Genomic DNA, 18,041 nt, shown 5'->3' with positions numbered 1-18,041 from the left:
CCCGAGTCTGGACACATGGGCAGGGTCTGGTGCTGTGTCCCTGCTCCCCACAGGGTTTGTTGATGACCTCAGGGCCCCAGCTGGGCACGCAGAGGCCCCAGTGCCCACAGGGTCCCAATCAGAGCTTCCATTCAGGCTCTACCATACACTGCTACAAACCCACACCAGACATCCATACCAGATGGGCCCTTGCAGGGACAGGGGGCTGCACAGTATCAGGGATTCACCCAGACTCTTCCCACTCCAAGAACACTGAACTGCTCCATCTAAAGCTGCTCTACATGCTGCCGGGGTGGTCCTGGCTTTGCAGAGATGCACAGTGGGGGCCCCTTTTAATTTCAGCCCATGGATCACACACTTGTTTGGATTTTAATATTGAGTCTACGTTTCAGTGATTTGCATTTAAATGTGTTGTCAGAGAACTTCCAGAAATCTTTAATAACAAGAGCGATTTGCATTTTAATGTGCACTTAAAGAATTTCAAGAAATCTTTTCATGTGAATTGTGTTATCTGAGCAGTGCTTCTATTTGAGGGGCATGAGAGCTGCCAGTTTGTGAAGTAAAAGTCAAACCAAACCATTTTTGGAGATAGCCCAGATTTGCTGTGCTCTGCTTGAGAACTCCTCGCTGAACACTGTACTCCCAGGGGAGAGGGGGTCTGCAGAGCCCAGAGCACTCCATTGCACCTCTCTGCCTGCAGCCCTGCACAGCTCCTATGTGGGAACTGCTGAGTCCTGGCCTGAACCACTGATTGAGCACCTGGGAAAGGACCCGGTCAGCCCTGGGGGCACAGGTGAAGGCAGTTTACCTGTGTGATAGGAAGGGGTGGAGCCTGGCTGCACCTCTCTTAGACCTCATTTAAGGGCTGACTGCCACTGGGAAGGATCTCTGGTTGGAGATCCCTCTTTGGTGGAGCTTTCCTCTGTGAGCTTGGAATCTTCTGATAGAGGTAAGCAATCTTTCCTTCCCTTCTTGTGCCTTTCTATTATGCCAATCCTTCCATCATTCCACCTTTTCCCTTCATATTGATCTGTCCAATTACTACAGCCCTGCTCCTCACACGCAGTCTGGCCCCCAGGAGACCCCAGCACCTCTGTGGGACATCCCAACAACTTTCCCAAGGCAGCCCCTAAGGGACCTGTGACCCGTGGCTGCCTGGGGCTGGGGAGCAGTACAGGACTTCGTGGCCGTTTCATCATATTGATCGTTGCAAGCAGCATGGCTTCAGAAATCAGAAGACTCTGCTCTTCTGCCTATCAGCTTGATCTCATACGTGCTCTTATGTAGGAAAGAGCCCCTGAGGTGGAAACAAGTTTTTACTTATATTGGCAGTAGCTTCTTTAGCTTGGATTTTCTTACAAACACTTTATATGTGGCTACAGATTATGTCAGCAGAAAGTTAAGTTTCTGTTGCTACCATGGCAATAGCTCCTGCATTCAATAGAAGGAATCAGATTCATAAGAACAACAGGTGGAAGAACTTGAAGCCCATCACATGATACAAATTAGCTCTTTTTAAGTGTGTTTCTAGGTTATAAGAACATAGAAAGCAGATCACCCCCAAAAACACACATACACTCAAAGTACTGAAGAAACACAGAGTCCAACCACAGCTCCAGTTCATCCCCAGCACCAATCCCACTTCAAAAGGTGGCTCAGACCTCATAAACCACAGCTGCAAACAAACTGAGCCACCACAGCAGCTGCGTTCAATAAATAGCTGAAAGCAAACTCATATGAGCAGTAGGTGGAGGACCTTCAGGACCATTGCATGATTCAAAGCAGCCCTTGTGAGATATCTGCAGCTGAAACAATGCCCACAGAACACAGGAACTCCGTACTGCTGCCAAACAAATGCAAGGCTGAGGCATTTATCAAAAATGAATGACTTCAGGAAAGCAGGACACTATTTTTAGAAGGCACAGCGCTGCCTGACAGCATTGCCATCAGTTTGCATCACTTCACACAGACTTGTGCAGCTGTGACCCTCCCCAGGGGATGTGGGCACACACACACACACACACACAGCTCGCTGTGCCACCACCCCATTCTGTTGCTGCTGCTTTTGCTTCCTCTGGGCTCAGGGGTGAACAGAATCGCTCAGGACCAGCATCACTGCAATGTTATCACAACCTGAGATGTGCTAAAAAATGGAGTGCTCCTGATCTGTGCACACACCCATTGGTAAGCCACTTACAAACAAGCATGCTTTCCCAGCAGAGCTGCAGCCCGCAGCATTGCATACCTGCAGGTACTTTGCAGTGCAATCAGAAGTTAAAAAGCCTTAAATCAGCAAGGTGGGGATAGATATAAGGAGGCAGCACAATTTGTGAAAAGCAATCAGATATTTTGGAGCTTAAATGATCTAACACGTAATCTGTAGGTAAGTAAGAATATTTATTTGCTTTTGGGTCACCCATTGCTTCCAGGGAACAAAGCTGTCAGTGACTCTAAATGCATCAGGCTTCTGTTTTCCAGCCAATTGTTTGTTCACCAGAGATCAGAGCATCAATAAAAATGAGCAATTAAAGCAGCTTTTGATCATATAAAGCTTTGTTTCTGTAGGATTTTGTCATATTCTTTATTGCATAGAACATAAACAGAGTACTGCCTATGCACGGGCATTGCCAACTCGTCGTTTGTCTGAGTGCTTCATGACAGCTGATGTGTATCCTCATCCACCTGTCTGGAGACACAGCCGTGGTGGGTTTGGAGGATTGGGGATGTTTTTAAGAACAAGTGACTGCCTAGGGACACACGGGTACGTCCCTGTCCCATGGAGGGGAGCAGCTCTGTGTGAGCTGTATGCAGGTGGACGTGCACAGAGCTGCTCAGCATGGCTGTGAGCCATGTATAGCCAAACAGCTCCTGGCAAGCTATGTCTAGGTGGGTTTTTCAAAGTGGCTGTGTCACTGCACACAGCACAGGATGTGATGGAGCTGTGGTGACGGGCAAAACTACGAAGGAGCTCTTTGATGAGTACACAAATGTCTCCAAGTTTACATTTTCAAATAGGAGCAAAGGAAAATGCTTTGGGTTAGAAACGCGGTGTCTGTAAAGGTCTGCAGGCTGCCTCCTCGCAGCCCTGGGGTAGCACAGCTGCATCCACAGAACCCTTCAGGGGAAGGAAGGAGGTAGGAAGGAATGGAGGGGAAGGGAGTAAGATTCACCAGCCCTGCCTGCACCATCCTGGTTGAACTCACGTGTTTGTGAATGTAGAGCTGCAGGATGCACAGCCAAGAGGCTGATCGCTGTGCTCTAGCAATGAGTATGGTTGACATGAATAATGGAAAATGCAAACCATCAGATACCAGTAACCTTACGCAAAGCAGTTTTAAAAGAAATGTGATTTTTCCCTAAGAAAACATTCTTTAAGATTTAACTTAATCTGTTCTCCTCAGTTACTTTGTCTCTTGGGAATAAGCACATTATAACAACGACGATCTGTACAAGCAAGAAAAGGCATTACAATGCCATTATCAATACAAACCAATTTAGAACGCTTCCAGTATTTAAGGAAGAGTTACAGCAGGATTGCAAACAAAACCTCTGATCATTTTTTTAAACAACACTTAATCTGTTCTATTGCCATGGCTCTGTAAAGCTGTGAACAAAAATTACAGCATGTAACTGAAGTTGTCACCACAGCTGAGTAAATGCATTCCAGCTGATATTTCACATATTTTGCTTCTTTCAAATCTATTCAAAGCCACAGCTTTGCAGTGCCTCAGGGTCACTGGCTCTCCCAGGCTACTCCGTACAGCTCTGCCCTGCAGGAGCAGCCCTCGGAGCACAGGGGAGCCTGAACCTGCTCTGTGCTGGGCCAGACGTGCAGGGGAGCGGTGGGTTCCTGAAGGCTGTACACAAAGTGCAAGGCATTATCAGCACAGAGCTCTTTCATCCCCTCCCTCAGAAGCAGCAACACAGCTCTGATATTTCTGCAGCTGGGGGATGTGTGGTGGTCCAACTGGTTCTCCCCATTCTGGTAAAAACAGCACAGGAAAAACATACTGGCTGCAGTGAGGAAGCATCAGTGCATGTGCAGTGATGTCAGCTGCTTCACATACAGTCTTGTAATGGCTTTTCATGAAATATTCATTATTCATCCCACCCCCATCAGGACATGAGTATCACAAAGCTGCAGAATAGGAGCTGTTCTGTGTGGCCTTCCCTGACCCGGTGGGGCCAGGCAGCCACTTCTTCAAGTGCTAAAACATCCCTGGCACCATTGGGCTACTCAGCATCATCCCGGCCAAGATAACTTTGAAAAATACTAATTATAAGTAATAGGTAGGAGGCTACAATTTCTGCACTCTAGGAGATCCTGAGAGCCCTAGGTGCATCATGGCTGCCCTATGGGGTGGGACAGGATGCTTCCTGGGGAGGCCCCCACCACCCTCTGGGCATCACTCCCTGCTCCAGCCGCAGCCTTTTGGTGTGGGAGCAGCATCTGAAGGCTGCGGGTCTGACAGGCACTGCGATGCTTGCTGTTTGCATGCAATGCACTGAGTAATGACAGCAGGTATGAGGGAAGAATAAATGAACCTGATCATGCCTCCACCTGCAGCTGTCGGCTTTGCCCTCCTGCCATATGTTTTCATCATCTTTCGTGGAAATCTCTCAGCCGTTATTGCCAGGATGTAAATGTGAAATGCATCAAGGACAGGCAATAGATGAAGATTTATTTTTGCTTGTCCCATCACAGGCAGAGCTCATGCACTCCCAGGTTAGCAGTGAGCTGGGTTATAATGCCTTCTCAGTCCAGGGATGGGAGCGCTGTACCGATGATCTCCAAAAGGAAAGAAGATAAGGAGATGGGGAAAAAAGGATGTCAGGTGGGCTCTGGAGCCCACATCACCTGAAGACATCTGAGGAACAAGAAGACCCAGAGCAGCAGAGCCTCTGCCCTGCTCCTTATTACCACCCTGTGCTAGTGGAGCCAGATGGAAGCACAATGGCACGTGTGGGTGGAGTGTGGGGCAGGGGCAGTCGGCAGCAGCACCAAACAGACCCCACTGAGCGGCCGCAGTGAACCACAGGCCCTGGCAGGACAAAGGCTGGCACATGCATGAGTCCTTCTCTGAGCATCAGACATGAGCCAGAGAGCAATGTGGGAAATGCATGTGGGTGGTTCTGCAGAACACTGCTGGGGGCACAGGGGGTGCGGTACAGGGGGTGCAGAGCTGCCCCTTCCTGCAGCTCTGCTCCGTGTGTGTCTGAGGGGAAGCGAGGGGCGGCTGGGGGAGGCAGCTACACAGAGAGGGGCTGTGGACAGAGCAGGGTGCTTTCAGCTTACGAGGAAGAGAGATTTTGAGAACATGGGCACGTGTGCGTGCACACACAGAAAGAAGAAGCGATGAGGAGAGCAATAATATCAGTCAAAAAGTAATTTGTTCTTAACCTGTTCAAAATAAAAATAGCTGGTGTACAAGTTCACTACATGGACCATCTGCATCTCATAAGCATAAGTTAAAATCCTGACACCATCTGTTCAACTGGAATTTTAATACTGTACCAATATGCCAAATCACAGTTACGTGAGCGAGGACGGCACTTTCCTCACTCACCCACAGCTCCCTGCCATGCCTAAATGAGGCAGGGAGCTAAAAGCAGCCCCTGGGAGCAGAACTCAGTAGCCCAGCAAAGGGGAATGTGCAGAGCTGGTAGGAGGACCTTGAGCAGGTGCAGGTGGGATGTCTGAGTCTGGTGGGCATCGAGAACACATTCCCTGGATTCTCACAGCATGTCCAAGAGTTACAGAATCCCAGAAACATAGAGGTTGGAAGGGACATCTTCCGGAAGGGAGCAGCCCTGGGACTCTCATCCTGTCCACATCAGGACGTTCTCCAGGCCCCCCATCTCTGCACCGTCCTCTGGGCTCTCTCCAGCAATCCCTATCTGCCTGCAGCTGGGGAGCCCCACACTGTGCTATGTGCTCCAGATCTGCTCTCCCCAGGGCAGAGCAGAGGGAAGAAGACCCTCCTTCACCCAGTTGTCACGCTCTTTGTGATGCATCCCCACGTTCTCAGTACCAGAAGCACACTGCCATCCTCCAAAGCTTGCTACTCCAACAAAGCCCTCCCCGAAGAGAGGTCCATCACCACTATGCATGGCTCTAGCCAGCCAATGCTGTGCCAGGGCTGCTCACTGCAGCGTGTGCTGAAGCTGCTGGGAAAGCTGCAGCACCTCAAGCACTGTGCTGGGGCAGGGAGCAGTGCTGAGATCGCAGTGCAGGGCCAATGGTCAGCACTGGGAATTCAGGTTGAGTTTGAATTTGGTGGCAAAGTAAGTTTTGTGAAGTGTCTAAAAAAACCCTACCTTGATAAATGAGCCCAGTGAGATCTACGCCATCTTTTAACTAATTAGTACTAGAGAGGCTGTTGAAAGCTTTCACATAAATTTTATTGGTCCTAGTGGGAAAAAAATCCATTGTAAAATGGAAATGAATGTAGTACCCATCAAGCCTCCTTCTGTTTTGGGGGGATTTTTGCTTAGCCATCCTGTATAGTTACAAAGCACATATCATGTTCTTTATGTCTTAGGATTGATTTCTTCAAGAAAGAAAAATAGAAACGCATTCCTTCGGCATTGCAGGATGTAGAATGAATGAAACTGGCACAGGAGAGGGGAGGATGGCAGAACACTGCCGGGCGAGTAAATCTCCAAGGCATAGCGCACATTTGTTTCCTGATCAATGGAACTACGTGAGCATGAGCATGAAATTTAATTAAGTTCTGTGCCTCAAAGAAATCTATGTGCGATGGCTCCCTGCAATTATTTATTTACTGTCTGCCATGTAGCTTTTAGCTTTCATCCAGAAAATGACTGGTTTCCCACGTGCCCATTAGCGGGCGGCGGTGAGGAGGCAGCATCCCACACACCTGGGGAAGGCTCCCGCCTGCACACACACCACAATCTGTCGCTGAGTTCAGGCACGCTTCAGGCAGGTGCGGTTTGTGCTGAAGCGCTCAGCAAAAGTTCTCTCTGCAGACACCTCCAGCCCTGCGCTCTGCCCCGTGTGGCACAAAGTGCCCCCAGCCCAGTGCTGCTCAGCGTGGCGCACAGTGGAGCAGCCGCTCCGCAAAGCCGATGACTTTTTATTTCCTTTTGTTGTTATCTTTCTGTTTTTGAACTGCCATGTTTTCATGCAGCAATTTTTCCCGAAGGAGAAGATGTTTAGATCCAGAATTTGGTTTCAGGTCCCACAGGGGGTTTGAACTGTCAGCTTGGATTGGGTTTCAACAACCTCATCTCTTTGTAGGATGCAGATCTGTAGCGCTGCATCAGTTCAGCTCGTCTCATCTGTAACACCCAGCCCAAACCAAGAAATAGCTCAGCAGCACGGGGTGCAGTTTGGAAGAGAAATGAATGAAAGAACAGCATCCAGCTCCGCCAGTAGATGCGGGTGCTGTGGGAGCCACGGCTCCTGTTTGCATCCAGGCTCAGTTTGATCCTGGGTCTGTTCCTGCCGATAGCAAACATGAGCACACCTCAGTGTATTGCAGGGAATCTATTTGGGCACAGCAGCTGGAGCAGCGGTGTGCAAAGTCTGGTGGAGGGAGGTGGAAGCGGGGCCTGACGCTCCCAACAAGCAGCCTACTGCAGATCTGCGAGTCTCCACAGGGCTAGAACTGCCAAACTTCAGACAAAAGCACCAATTATCCATACAGGTGTTACATTTAGTTTAGCTGATGACCCGTTTCCACATTTTCATGTGACTATGCCAAGAGTGCATTTGTAAAAGCTGCCTTCGCCTTCCAGGCTTGAGCTCAGCCTCTGCAATCCTTCTGTTCCTATATGGAACAAAATGCTGAACTTCCCCACACTACTGGTGCAAACCCCGAGCCGAGAAAAGATCAGTAAAATTCTCTTTGTAGGAGCACAAATAAACACGTTTTCAGGCTCTCTGATGGCATGTTTTTGCTCAGTAAATTTTTGCTCTGAGCTTTTGGCCTTCAGAATATTTGAAGTGTAATATTCAGTCAAAATCAGCACGTTCCTTTGGGTTCTATTCCAGCCTGATTTAATTCTGGTGCAAAAATATATTCTGATTCATTTTGATAGAAATTCAATTTGAAGTTCTTAAAATAAGACTCCTCCAAAAAGAGAAGGAACTTTTCTACAAGCCGGGCTCCCAGCCCTGACCAAAGGTGTGCACAGAGCAGAGCACTGCTGCCCTGCACCCACAGCTGGCTGTGCTTCGCCAGGCACTGTGCCTGTCCTGCTGCTCTCCTCCCGAGTGATCCCATTCTACAAACACAACCCAAAACTCCAACTCGTGATCATGTGATCATGAAATTAAACATCTGGGGCTGTTGGATTTGTCCCAGTGCTCCCCAGGGCAGCAGGATGCCAGACCGAGCCACCCCCACTGACCAGGCACGGCAGCAGTTGGTGCTCACCGTGTTTTCAGGTGGATTTACAAAGCAAGGCAGACACCGATTTCTCCACTCTATTTTGGGTAAGGGAATATTTTAGCTGCCTTAGCAGCTAATCAATGAGCTCCTACAAATTGCTGATCACTTTGTTAGTAGACTCAGAAGAAGTGCTAATAATTTTTTAGCAGCAGTGATTTACAAACTAGCTTCCAAAGCCCATGCAGTTCTTACAGCTGCTCAGTGCTCACACCAACGCTCACTTAAGGACAGAAGGGTGTTTTACACAACGGGAAGTCAATACAAAGTGGTCAACTGGAACACGTTCCGATCAAACAATTTATATCTATGGGTATTTCAACAACGTTCATAACCAGCTATTGAAATGTAAGAAGTATCATCACAGCCCCAGGCTTCCCATTTAAAAAGACACATAATTAGAAAACTAATACAAGAAAGTAATTTAGAAAACATCCTACGTGGTACTCTGCTGTCGTTTTCCCCTACTTTATCCACCCAGCTCCTACTAGCAGAGATAAAACCAAGGACTTCTGACTCCAAAAGAGAAGTTCAAAGTTCTCACAAAGGCCTCAGTGAGGGCCATTAGCTCTGAAATAAATCCAGTCTCCTACACTGGACCAGTAAAATGAGATGGTATCTTCTGTACCAATCTTGGATCCAACATTTGAGTCATCAGATTTGAATCTGTACAGACTTGCAAAGCATTGCAGGTGTTCAGCACTCCTCACGTCACCAAATAATCAGCTCAGTTACAGCACCAGGTTTAAAGCTCCGCATCCATTACTCCTTAAGACTCACCCTAACGTAGCACATCTGAAACATGTGAATTGAAGCAATTGGTTTAACGTTAGCTTGTACGATAATGGCACAAATGTTTTATTTTATTCTGGTATTAGCTTGAGCATGCCTTCTGAAAACAGCTGGGCAAAATCACTCAACCAACTCATTCACCATTACACTTCAGAAGCAACTGAAGCAATTCCACCAAGTCTAACTCCTTTAGGTCTATTTTCTTCCTTTAAAAAAAAATAAAAATCATTTTGAGTAAGATTCATAAGAGATTACTTTTACTCTTTTCAAAGATGTAATTTAGATTTTGCTTCTTGTCTCTATATTTACTGTATGTAAGCCTTGAACTTGAAAAGCTGAAAAAAAAAGGAGAAGAAACTGAGAAAATGTTGTGGTTACAAATTTAAACAAATCCAGGATGACTTGAAAAGAAAACCAAAAAAAACAACCTGCTCCAAGGAAGTGTTTGTCTGTATTTACAATATGTTGCTGATATTCACTGAATGGCAATATCTGTGTTATGTTTTCATATTTTCACTGCTTGCTCTTTCTGATTTTGTTTTCCCTAAGTAACAGCAAGTTTTAAGATTTGAACCCATCAGGCACGGTGAGGCTGCAGAGTGGCTGCTGGGAGAACCCTTCACTCTCAGCTGGGACGTTTTCCCCTCCAGCCCCGCAGCTCCACGTGCCGTTTGCCGAGCTGTGCCCCGAGCCACAGTGGGCAGTGCTCCCTGCCCCTATGGCCCCAGACCGGCAGCACCAGGCTGGTACATACAGACATGTACCTCCAGTTGTTACAGTAAACCCCTCCTCTGATCAGCCACCTACAGGAATGGTTCGCTGGGATGTGTACGTATCACTCTTAGGTAGCACCCAGCTCGAGCTGCCCAGGGTACAGTGCAGGGCCAGCTGTCCTACATGGCCGCTCTACTTGGTTACCCTCTGTGTGCCGCAGCCCTTCTCTGCCTCGGGAGCAGAGGACAGACCTTACAGGGCTCTGCCTCCAGGTGCCCCTGCCCACTGCACAGGGCAGGTTGCTGGGACCATCCAACCTGGTGCAAATATCCTCGTTTTCTCCCTTACTTGTACAGCACTGAGCCTGCACAGCCCTCCAGGTGGTTTGAAAAGACAGGAAAACCACAAACATCCAGCAACTTAACCAGGCCAAAGCCTCAGCCATAGCACTGGTTTCCTCGCGTGATCTCAGCAGTCCATTGTGTGCAGAGGCCTGCGGGACCGTGGGACAGATGGAGCAGTGTTCTGGGCAGGAAATCTGTCAGGCTGCCAAGCAGGGGTTGCAGCGGGGGGAAGATGTGCACCACTGAAATGTTCCTTAGAGCAGCAAGAAAACATATCTATATATCCATGCCAAACATTTATAACAAACATCCAGATCAACGAAGATCATACCAAAGGGATGGGAAACAGCCAGCCATGCCATGGGCACTGGGGAGGACTCAGAGCACTACCCAAAGCCAGCCTTGCTGGTTCCTGAACACCACTATTGTACATCACTAGAATGAACTCAGAGCTCTACATCCAACCAATCTTTTTTACAGAGCTGTGCTTCAGTTATCCACCGAGCTGAAGATTCTTAGACTAATCTAAGAGTCAGATTTGCTGTTATTGGTTTCCAATAGCATTTTGCATCTATGGAATAACTCTAATCAGACTGACAACCTATGCAGGACACGACAAAGTGGGAAAGCATCAACCAACACTCAAATATGACCAAAAAAGCTGACAGCAACGTTCTTGTACACCCACAAACACTCTAACAAACCCAGCACATTGCTCTGCACCCCCGCCATGTGCAGACGAGCACCCATGTGAGAATTCAGAGAGGTTTGCTCAGCAAGGTGGACCAGATTCACTGACGATGTCAATAATTACCTGGAAACCAACAACTCCTGTCAACAGGAAAGGAAGAGTGCATAATTCATTGGATTAGATTTTATTCTGTTATCTTTTGGGTCATTTTCTTCTTTACCAGTTTGAAAACAGAACAAATTACTAGAACATAAAATGGTATCAGTATAAAGATGTAGGAAAATAGGCGATACTCATGTTCCACATCTAACCACTTGACAGCAGAGCTGTGGGTGTCCCTGTACAAGAGGATTCAGTCTTGTTAGTCAAGTTTCTACCACGCAGTTCATTTATGAGTCAGCCACATGTACATCAGCGTGCGATCTCTCAGCTCTGTTCACATGCACCACAGGGCTGGCTGCGGACATTCTGGCATTCAGCTTTCCTCCTGCCCAGCCCCACCCAACAGAACTCGTCTGTTTACCCCAGCAAAATCCAAAACCTACTTCAGAAATATCTCAGCCTCCTAGCAGGCAAATGACAACCGCACACAACCAGCATCTTCTTGAAAGAGAAAGGTGAGAAGGGCAAAACGCACCCTGCGCTGGAGGCAGTGCACGACCTTCAGGAGCAAGAGCCTTGTAAAGTCATTTTTTCCTTTCAGAGCTCCGCTGCCAGGAATACCTCACAGTTCCCTTGCATCATTTGCAGGTGCTTGAGCAGCTCTGAAAGATGTGAAGTGGCCGGCACAAGGCAAGGGTAAGAAACCAGGCCAGTTGTTTGTTTTTTTTCACACTTGCTCAGACTTGGAAAATGGCCTGAGGAAGGGTAGGGGCAGCCATCTGTCTAAATCTCTGCATTCTTTTTTGTAGTGAACTTGAAGGAGGTTTTCTCAACCCATCTCCACCTGCTTGTTGCAGAGAAACATTTGTGATAAACTGCCGGCTTGACGCTCCTGACAAATCCTCCTTCCCCACGCCCTGATATAGCTGTCAGTACCTCCATCTTTTCCCTAGTTCTTTCCCTCCAGACTGAGTGTGAATTTTCTATCTCTTTTCTCCATCTGTACTTCTATATTTGCTCCTTTTTGCCTAGCAGCTCTCCTCTCACCTCCTTTGTTGCTCCAGCTGAGCAGAGGGCAACCGGCTCCTCACGGTGCACCCCGCAGCCACTGGGAGCAGGGGCAGGGACTGACGGGACATGCTGGCATCAAAGTCTCCCCTCTGTACCATGAGCTGCTCTGAGAGCCTGCCATAATGGGGAGAAACCAGAGAGAAGGAAGGGATGTGACATCAGGATTCCAGGGGGAAACAGCGATACACGGTGGGGCTGTGCTGCAGTTTCTCCCCATCCCACTCCACTGCCATGATGCACTGCAGACATGCAGGCACCCAGCTGTGATGCTGACCTGCTGCCTGACGCCAAAGCCTCCTCCACTCCCAACCTGTTGTTTTGCACTCTGGCACTGACAGTGTGTGCGTGCAGGACCGTCACCAGCAGTTCTGGCAATGCTTTGTGCTGGGATCCAAGCAAAAAGGGCTGCTGTGTAGGTTATGGGAGGAGGTGAGAAAGAGCCTGCCTCTGCCTCTGTCAGGGATAGGACCTGGCTGAGCCAGCCCATATGCTTTAACGCCACCGCCCCCCAACATTCACCAGTTGTGCCAGTGAGCAATTTTGATTCATTCCATTGTAAAGGTTGAAAACATTTTAAAATGTAAATTCCAGCACAGGCGATAATCCGTGTCAAAAAGGAATGTTTGGAGATGGGGCTTTACTTCAAGATCATTGAAAAAACAGTAGAGGAAAATATAACAACATTCAGTGGAGAAACCCAACCTCAACTGATAATTTTTAAAAAATTCCTTGTCAAAAGAGAATCTGGAGGGAAAGAAAATGCATGTGCAGAACTCCACCTGCGAGCAGATGCACAGGCTGCGGCTCCTGCCTACCCACTGCAAAGCTACCACATTTCAAAGAACTGCTTAATTATGGGCCTAATGGACCCACACTGCCTGTCTCCAAATCCTCCTTTGCCTCGGCCTACTTGAAACTGGAGTGATGCCCAGCTGCACTGCCAGGATTGCACTGTCATCCTGTGTGCAGGCTTTGCAGCCCATCTCACCTCTCACTCAGCAAAACAGCTGCAGGTTTGCTGTTCTGGATACTCCCTGCGTGCCCTGCATTTCGGGAAAATCTCCTCCATAGAGAACATGAATCTCCCATTAGCTGTAGGAGTGTCTGAACTTGAACAAGGGGAGAAAATGCCATACAATATTAATTGTCCAATTTTGTTAATAGCACACACTGTGCCCACGTGAATAGCTGCACGATTTACATCCTCATTGGTCCATCTGCTTTGCTTTCAAAAGGATTTGTACATGAAGAATGGTCTTTATCTTCAAGCCAACCACAGAAATTTGCTTCTGTATGTATTTGGTGCATCAAAACATCGTTGCCCCCTTCTATTCCTTCTCCTTTGGAAACAATCATCTTTCTCCAGCTCTGGACTCCCTCAATTGCACATTTCACATTTCACTAAGCTGCTCTGCAGAAACCACCTTTGTACCAGTCTATCCAGTTGTATTAGGCACCTCCCATGCTTAGGACCATTAACCTGATCACAACAGCTTGATGAATTCATCCTTATACAGACACAGTTGGCAGCTTCTAATTAAATAATTATGACTAAACAGCTGCAGAGAAGTTGTAATGTTCCACTAAAAAGCCAGATGTCAATTTTAGTGGTCCTCAAAGTTTAAAAAGATATGGCTCTGGGAGATTTGGAAAAGGACTTCTGCCACCACAGGTGAATGCTGGAGGCACTGTGCTGCCCTTCTGCTGCAGCCCGGCCCCACACACACTGCTGGTGAGCCCTGCAGCCCAGCAGCAGCTCTGTCAGAGCGAGCAGCAACCACCATGAAGAGTAACAGAGACATCTGGGTCAAGATACAAAAGAATCACAGTCCTTGCTTGGCCTAGGGAAGGATCCTTCGAAAAGCCCGTCTCTGAAAAAGCATCAGTGTCAAAAATCCACAAAATCGGCATGAGCCAAATACGAAACATATTGAACTGGATAAACCTTTCCAGGAACTTGTATGGGAACTGCTGAGTCCTGGCCTGAACCACTGATTGAGCACCTGGGGAAAGGACCCGGTCAGTCCTGGGAGCACAGGTGAAAGCAATTCAGCTGTGTGATTGGAAGGACTGCAGCCTGGCTGCACCTCTCCTAGACCCCACTTAAGGGCTGACTGCCACTGGGAATGGATCTCTTTCTGGAGATCTCTGTTTAGTGGAGTCTTTCCTGTAAGCCTAGATCTCCAGAGACAGGTGAGCACCTTTCTTTCCCTTTGAAATACCATCCTATCTGCACTGGCCCCTTTGCTGTTACATTCCCATATCACTCTTCCACCACGTTAAACTTTCCCATTCTAATAACACCTGTATTGGATTTGGAGTCTCTGCATTAATGAGAGAAGATTTTGTGAAGCTTGTTGAAGTTTCACTGTCCAAAATTTATGCGGTTCTTCTTATCTTGGTACCTTAACCATAATGGTGTGGAAGCAATGAGCAATCCTTGAAGGTAATAATGTGAGTAATAAGGAAATTATTAGTCCACGTTTCCTAAGTGGTGTCAAACCTACTTTCATCCTCTCTTCAATTAGCAAAACACTGGGTCTATTAAAAACTTTTCTGATTTATATTTGAATAATTCATTTTAATTCATCTATCTACATGAATTGTTCTCCTCTGTCTTGCACAAGACACTGATCTTCAAACATAGAATGGCCTGAGTTGAAAAGGACCACAGTCATCCATCCTTGTTAGCATCCTTTGGACCTTTGAGAAATCCATCTAGAAAACTAATTTTAAGTAAATCTATGTGTGTCAAAAATACATATGGCTCTTCAGGATGCTAACTTAAGCATCATTACATAAGCAGATTAGGACTGCCTGTTGAGCTGAGACACGAGTAGATGGCACTGAATCCAGTATTACACACAAGCAATTCAGTTCCTGATTTATCATCTTTCACCTAAAACTTTCATCAGCTCTCCATGTTACCAAGCCTGCCAAATGTAAGTGTTGCACACAGAGCAGTAGGTCTGCAGGCTAAGTAATTTTTATCCCTCTTTAAATCCTTTTGCCCAAAGCTGCAGCTAGCTAAAGCCCATTTGTACAAATGACCAGTGAAATGTTCCATTCTTCTCCATTTTCATCTCAAGAGGGTGAAGAACATCCTCACGAACTTCTTGCATATTTATGAATAGCAGCTGAGGAATGATTTTCTGATATAGGAATATAGAATCAAAATCATCCCCATGTTTCCATTGGTAACAGTGCCTCTACCTGAATATCAACTTAGAAAGTTAATGAGCCTGCTAGAGCGATCAGCTAAAATTACCACAACAGTATGTGATCCGATGTGATTGCAGTAAGCAGGGCAGATACTTCTCATTATGAGGACTGTTTTTCATAGGCATGTTGCATAACAGGGCACAACAACTCGCCTCTCTGCTCCAAGCCCTCATTTCAGAGCACATCAGTTGGATCTGAGAAGGCTCCCTGTTGAAAAGCAGCCAGGGGACAGGATTTTTTTTCCCCTTCCCTGCATGTAAGTGTGTCAGGCATGCTGACAGATGGTTTGCTGGCTATGCTCGACTATTATCGAACAGCTATTACCTTTGTAAATTAAATCCAATTTGAAGGTTTTCTGTAATTAAATCTGCAGCGTGTTTGCATGGCTTACATTGCATTCTGCTTGCACTCAGGAGGTGTGCAAGCCGTCAGATGGCTGATTTACACAGCCAGAGACAGCGGCATCCTTCAGGCACAGGACTGGGTGCTTTTGGCAGTCTGTGCTGCCACCTAGCAAAGACCAAGCCACAGAGTTCAGCCTGGCCTTATAGTTTGAAAGATAAACTGAAGCATATCACCTCAGATCAAAATAAAGCTCCAATCTGCAGCAGATACAAAGAAATCTGCACTTCTCATGCTTTGCGGACTGCACGGTCAGCAGAAGAGACAGGCTTCAAACAGGCAGTTACGTTTCCCTCAGAAATGTCTCGTACTTACGGTAGAAGACATATTCAGTGTAGCTGGACCAGACCTTGTCATCAGTGTACTGATTGACAAAGGACGCCGTCACAGAGGAGTTGCAGGCCACCATGTGGAATCCACACTCAGATAACATGTCAAAAGCCCTCTCCAGATGCTTGAACTTGAGATAAAACCTGGAGGTGTACCTTTCTGGAGCTCTGTCTGGATCTCTGCTTTCATTCAAACTTTCTCCAAAGACCTCTTTGACCAAAGCGATCCTTCCACAAACCAAAATCCTTGGGACCCTCCTGAATTTGGCATCTGCTTGGCTCTCCCTGCCAATAGTGCATGACCCCCGGTACCCAATGGTAATGAATCCCCACTTTCGATCTGATGGTAAGAGAGATGGAGGGGGGCATATTCTCGTGTCACTGCCTTGGGAGACCTCTTCATAGTCACTGTGGCAATAATCATCGGGGCTTTGCTTGCTGTCATCAGGAGTCAGGAGTTTGACCAAGTCTGGGAGCTGGAAGTACTCAGCCTCCCTCTTGAGCCTTCCCTTTTCAGGGAAGTGGTCAGGCAGAACAACTTGCTTGTCCCTGAGATAGTCCAGAATATAGCGAAAAAGGAAACCATCTCTGTCAATGAAGAATCTTCCCTTGGAGTCCTTGGCCAGATCGTTGGCTGTGTCTCTTTTTGGAGTGAACATTTTCCACAGCAAGGAGTGAGGGGTGCCAACCAAGGTGGAGTGGCGAGTGAAGTAAACCTGGCCACCCACATTTAGCTCCACAACCTCCGGGAAGGGTTGCAGCCCAGGGCCCTGCTCCCGGGCAGGGAGGTAAGTCCTGCAGTTGCCACTTAGTGCCATTGTACTTCAAAAAAGAAACAGCAGCACGGAGCAGGAGGATGGTCAGTCACATCAAAGTCTAGAATAAGGCTCCCAGTATTAAGGAGAAATGGGAGGGAAGGAGAAGAGAGGAAAGAAAAAAAAACCCAAAAGATATGTCTAAAAAATATTTGAATTGTCCATAAGTAATAGCGTGATAGAAGCGTCTTATATCCTATGCCATTGGGGCTGGAGAGAAATCCCTTCATGAAACACAATCACATCATTAGATCTTCCAACAAAGCCATCAAAATCAAGGTCAAGCCCAGCCTACGGTAATTCACTGGTCTTCTAAAAGGGAAAACAAAATAAGATTCAAATTAACCTCTTAAGCATGCCAGCAATTGCAATAGAGAAAAACAACTCATTCTAGGAAGCTGTTAGCCTTCCTGCTAAATATATCTAATTTTTTCAAGTTCTCCCCCTTCTTTTTCAGAAATACTAATCAATGGAACGACTCGGTGTGATCCTGCAGTTTAAAGAATATGCATAGTTTATCTTCAAACAAACATCTAATTTAAACATGCAGATGAGACAGTGAGAACATCAGCTCTTACCTTGGTTACAAATAATGCATAGCTCTTGTAAAGGAAAGCAAAATTTCAAGACACTCAGAACACACATACAGGCACATAGAGTCCAGATAGTATCGGATCCGATCCCAGCAAGGGACAGCAAAGGCAAGAAAAGTGCTCTTAACAACATTCATGTAGATCTCGAGAGTTAAACCGAGTCACGAAAAAAGTTAACCGTGGCAGGTGACGAGAAAACAATACACACAGCACGAAGGGGGAGAGGGGGAAAAAAAGCACAAAAATCCCAAATAAATCCGATCGGGTTCCTTGAGAGCGGGGCCAAGGGAGAGCGGGGAACACGCTGCGGGGGACGCTGCCTCAGATGACTTGCAGAAACCCCGCAGCCCGCTCTAAGGGCTGAGACGCTCCGGCGACTCCCGCGGCCGCCCGGGCAGCGCGGAACGCGGCTCTCCCACGTCCGCCCGCCGCCCCCGCGCCCTGCCGCTCCGTTCGGATCCGCTCCGCTCAGCGGCGCGGGGACGGGAGCGCAGAGGGCGATGCCGATTGCATCATCCTGAAGGAGCCGGGACCGGAGACGGCGCCAGAAGC

General features: G+C 47.4%; 1 protein-coding gene across 1 annotated transcript in view; it reads right to left on the bottom strand.

Moving 5' to 3' along the window:
* The window catches only part of KCTD16 (potassium channel tetramerization domain containing 16), a 38,505-nt gene extending 21,488 nt beyond the window's left edge, over positions 1-17,017 (bottom strand). Inside the window, exon 1 of the mRNA XM_003210502.3 lies at positions 16,068-17,017. Coding sequence (XP_003210550.1) covers positions 16,068-16,899 — 832 coding nt within the window. The 5' untranslated portion in view covers positions 16,900-17,017. The remainder of the gene's footprint in view (positions 1-16,067) is intronic.
* Between the last annotated feature and the right edge of the window lie 1,024 nt (positions 17,018-18,041).

The sequence above is a fragment of the Meleagris gallopavo genome, chromosome 15, assembly GCF_000146605.3.
Source record: "Meleagris gallopavo isolate NT-WF06-2002-E0010 breed Aviagen turkey brand Nicholas breeding stock chromosome 15, Turkey_5.1, whole genome shotgun sequence".
NCBI lineage: Eukaryota > Metazoa > Chordata > Aves > Galliformes > Phasianidae > Meleagris > Meleagris gallopavo.
Note: the sequence above shows the minus strand (reverse complement) of the source record. Positions and strands in the feature narration are given on the sequence as shown.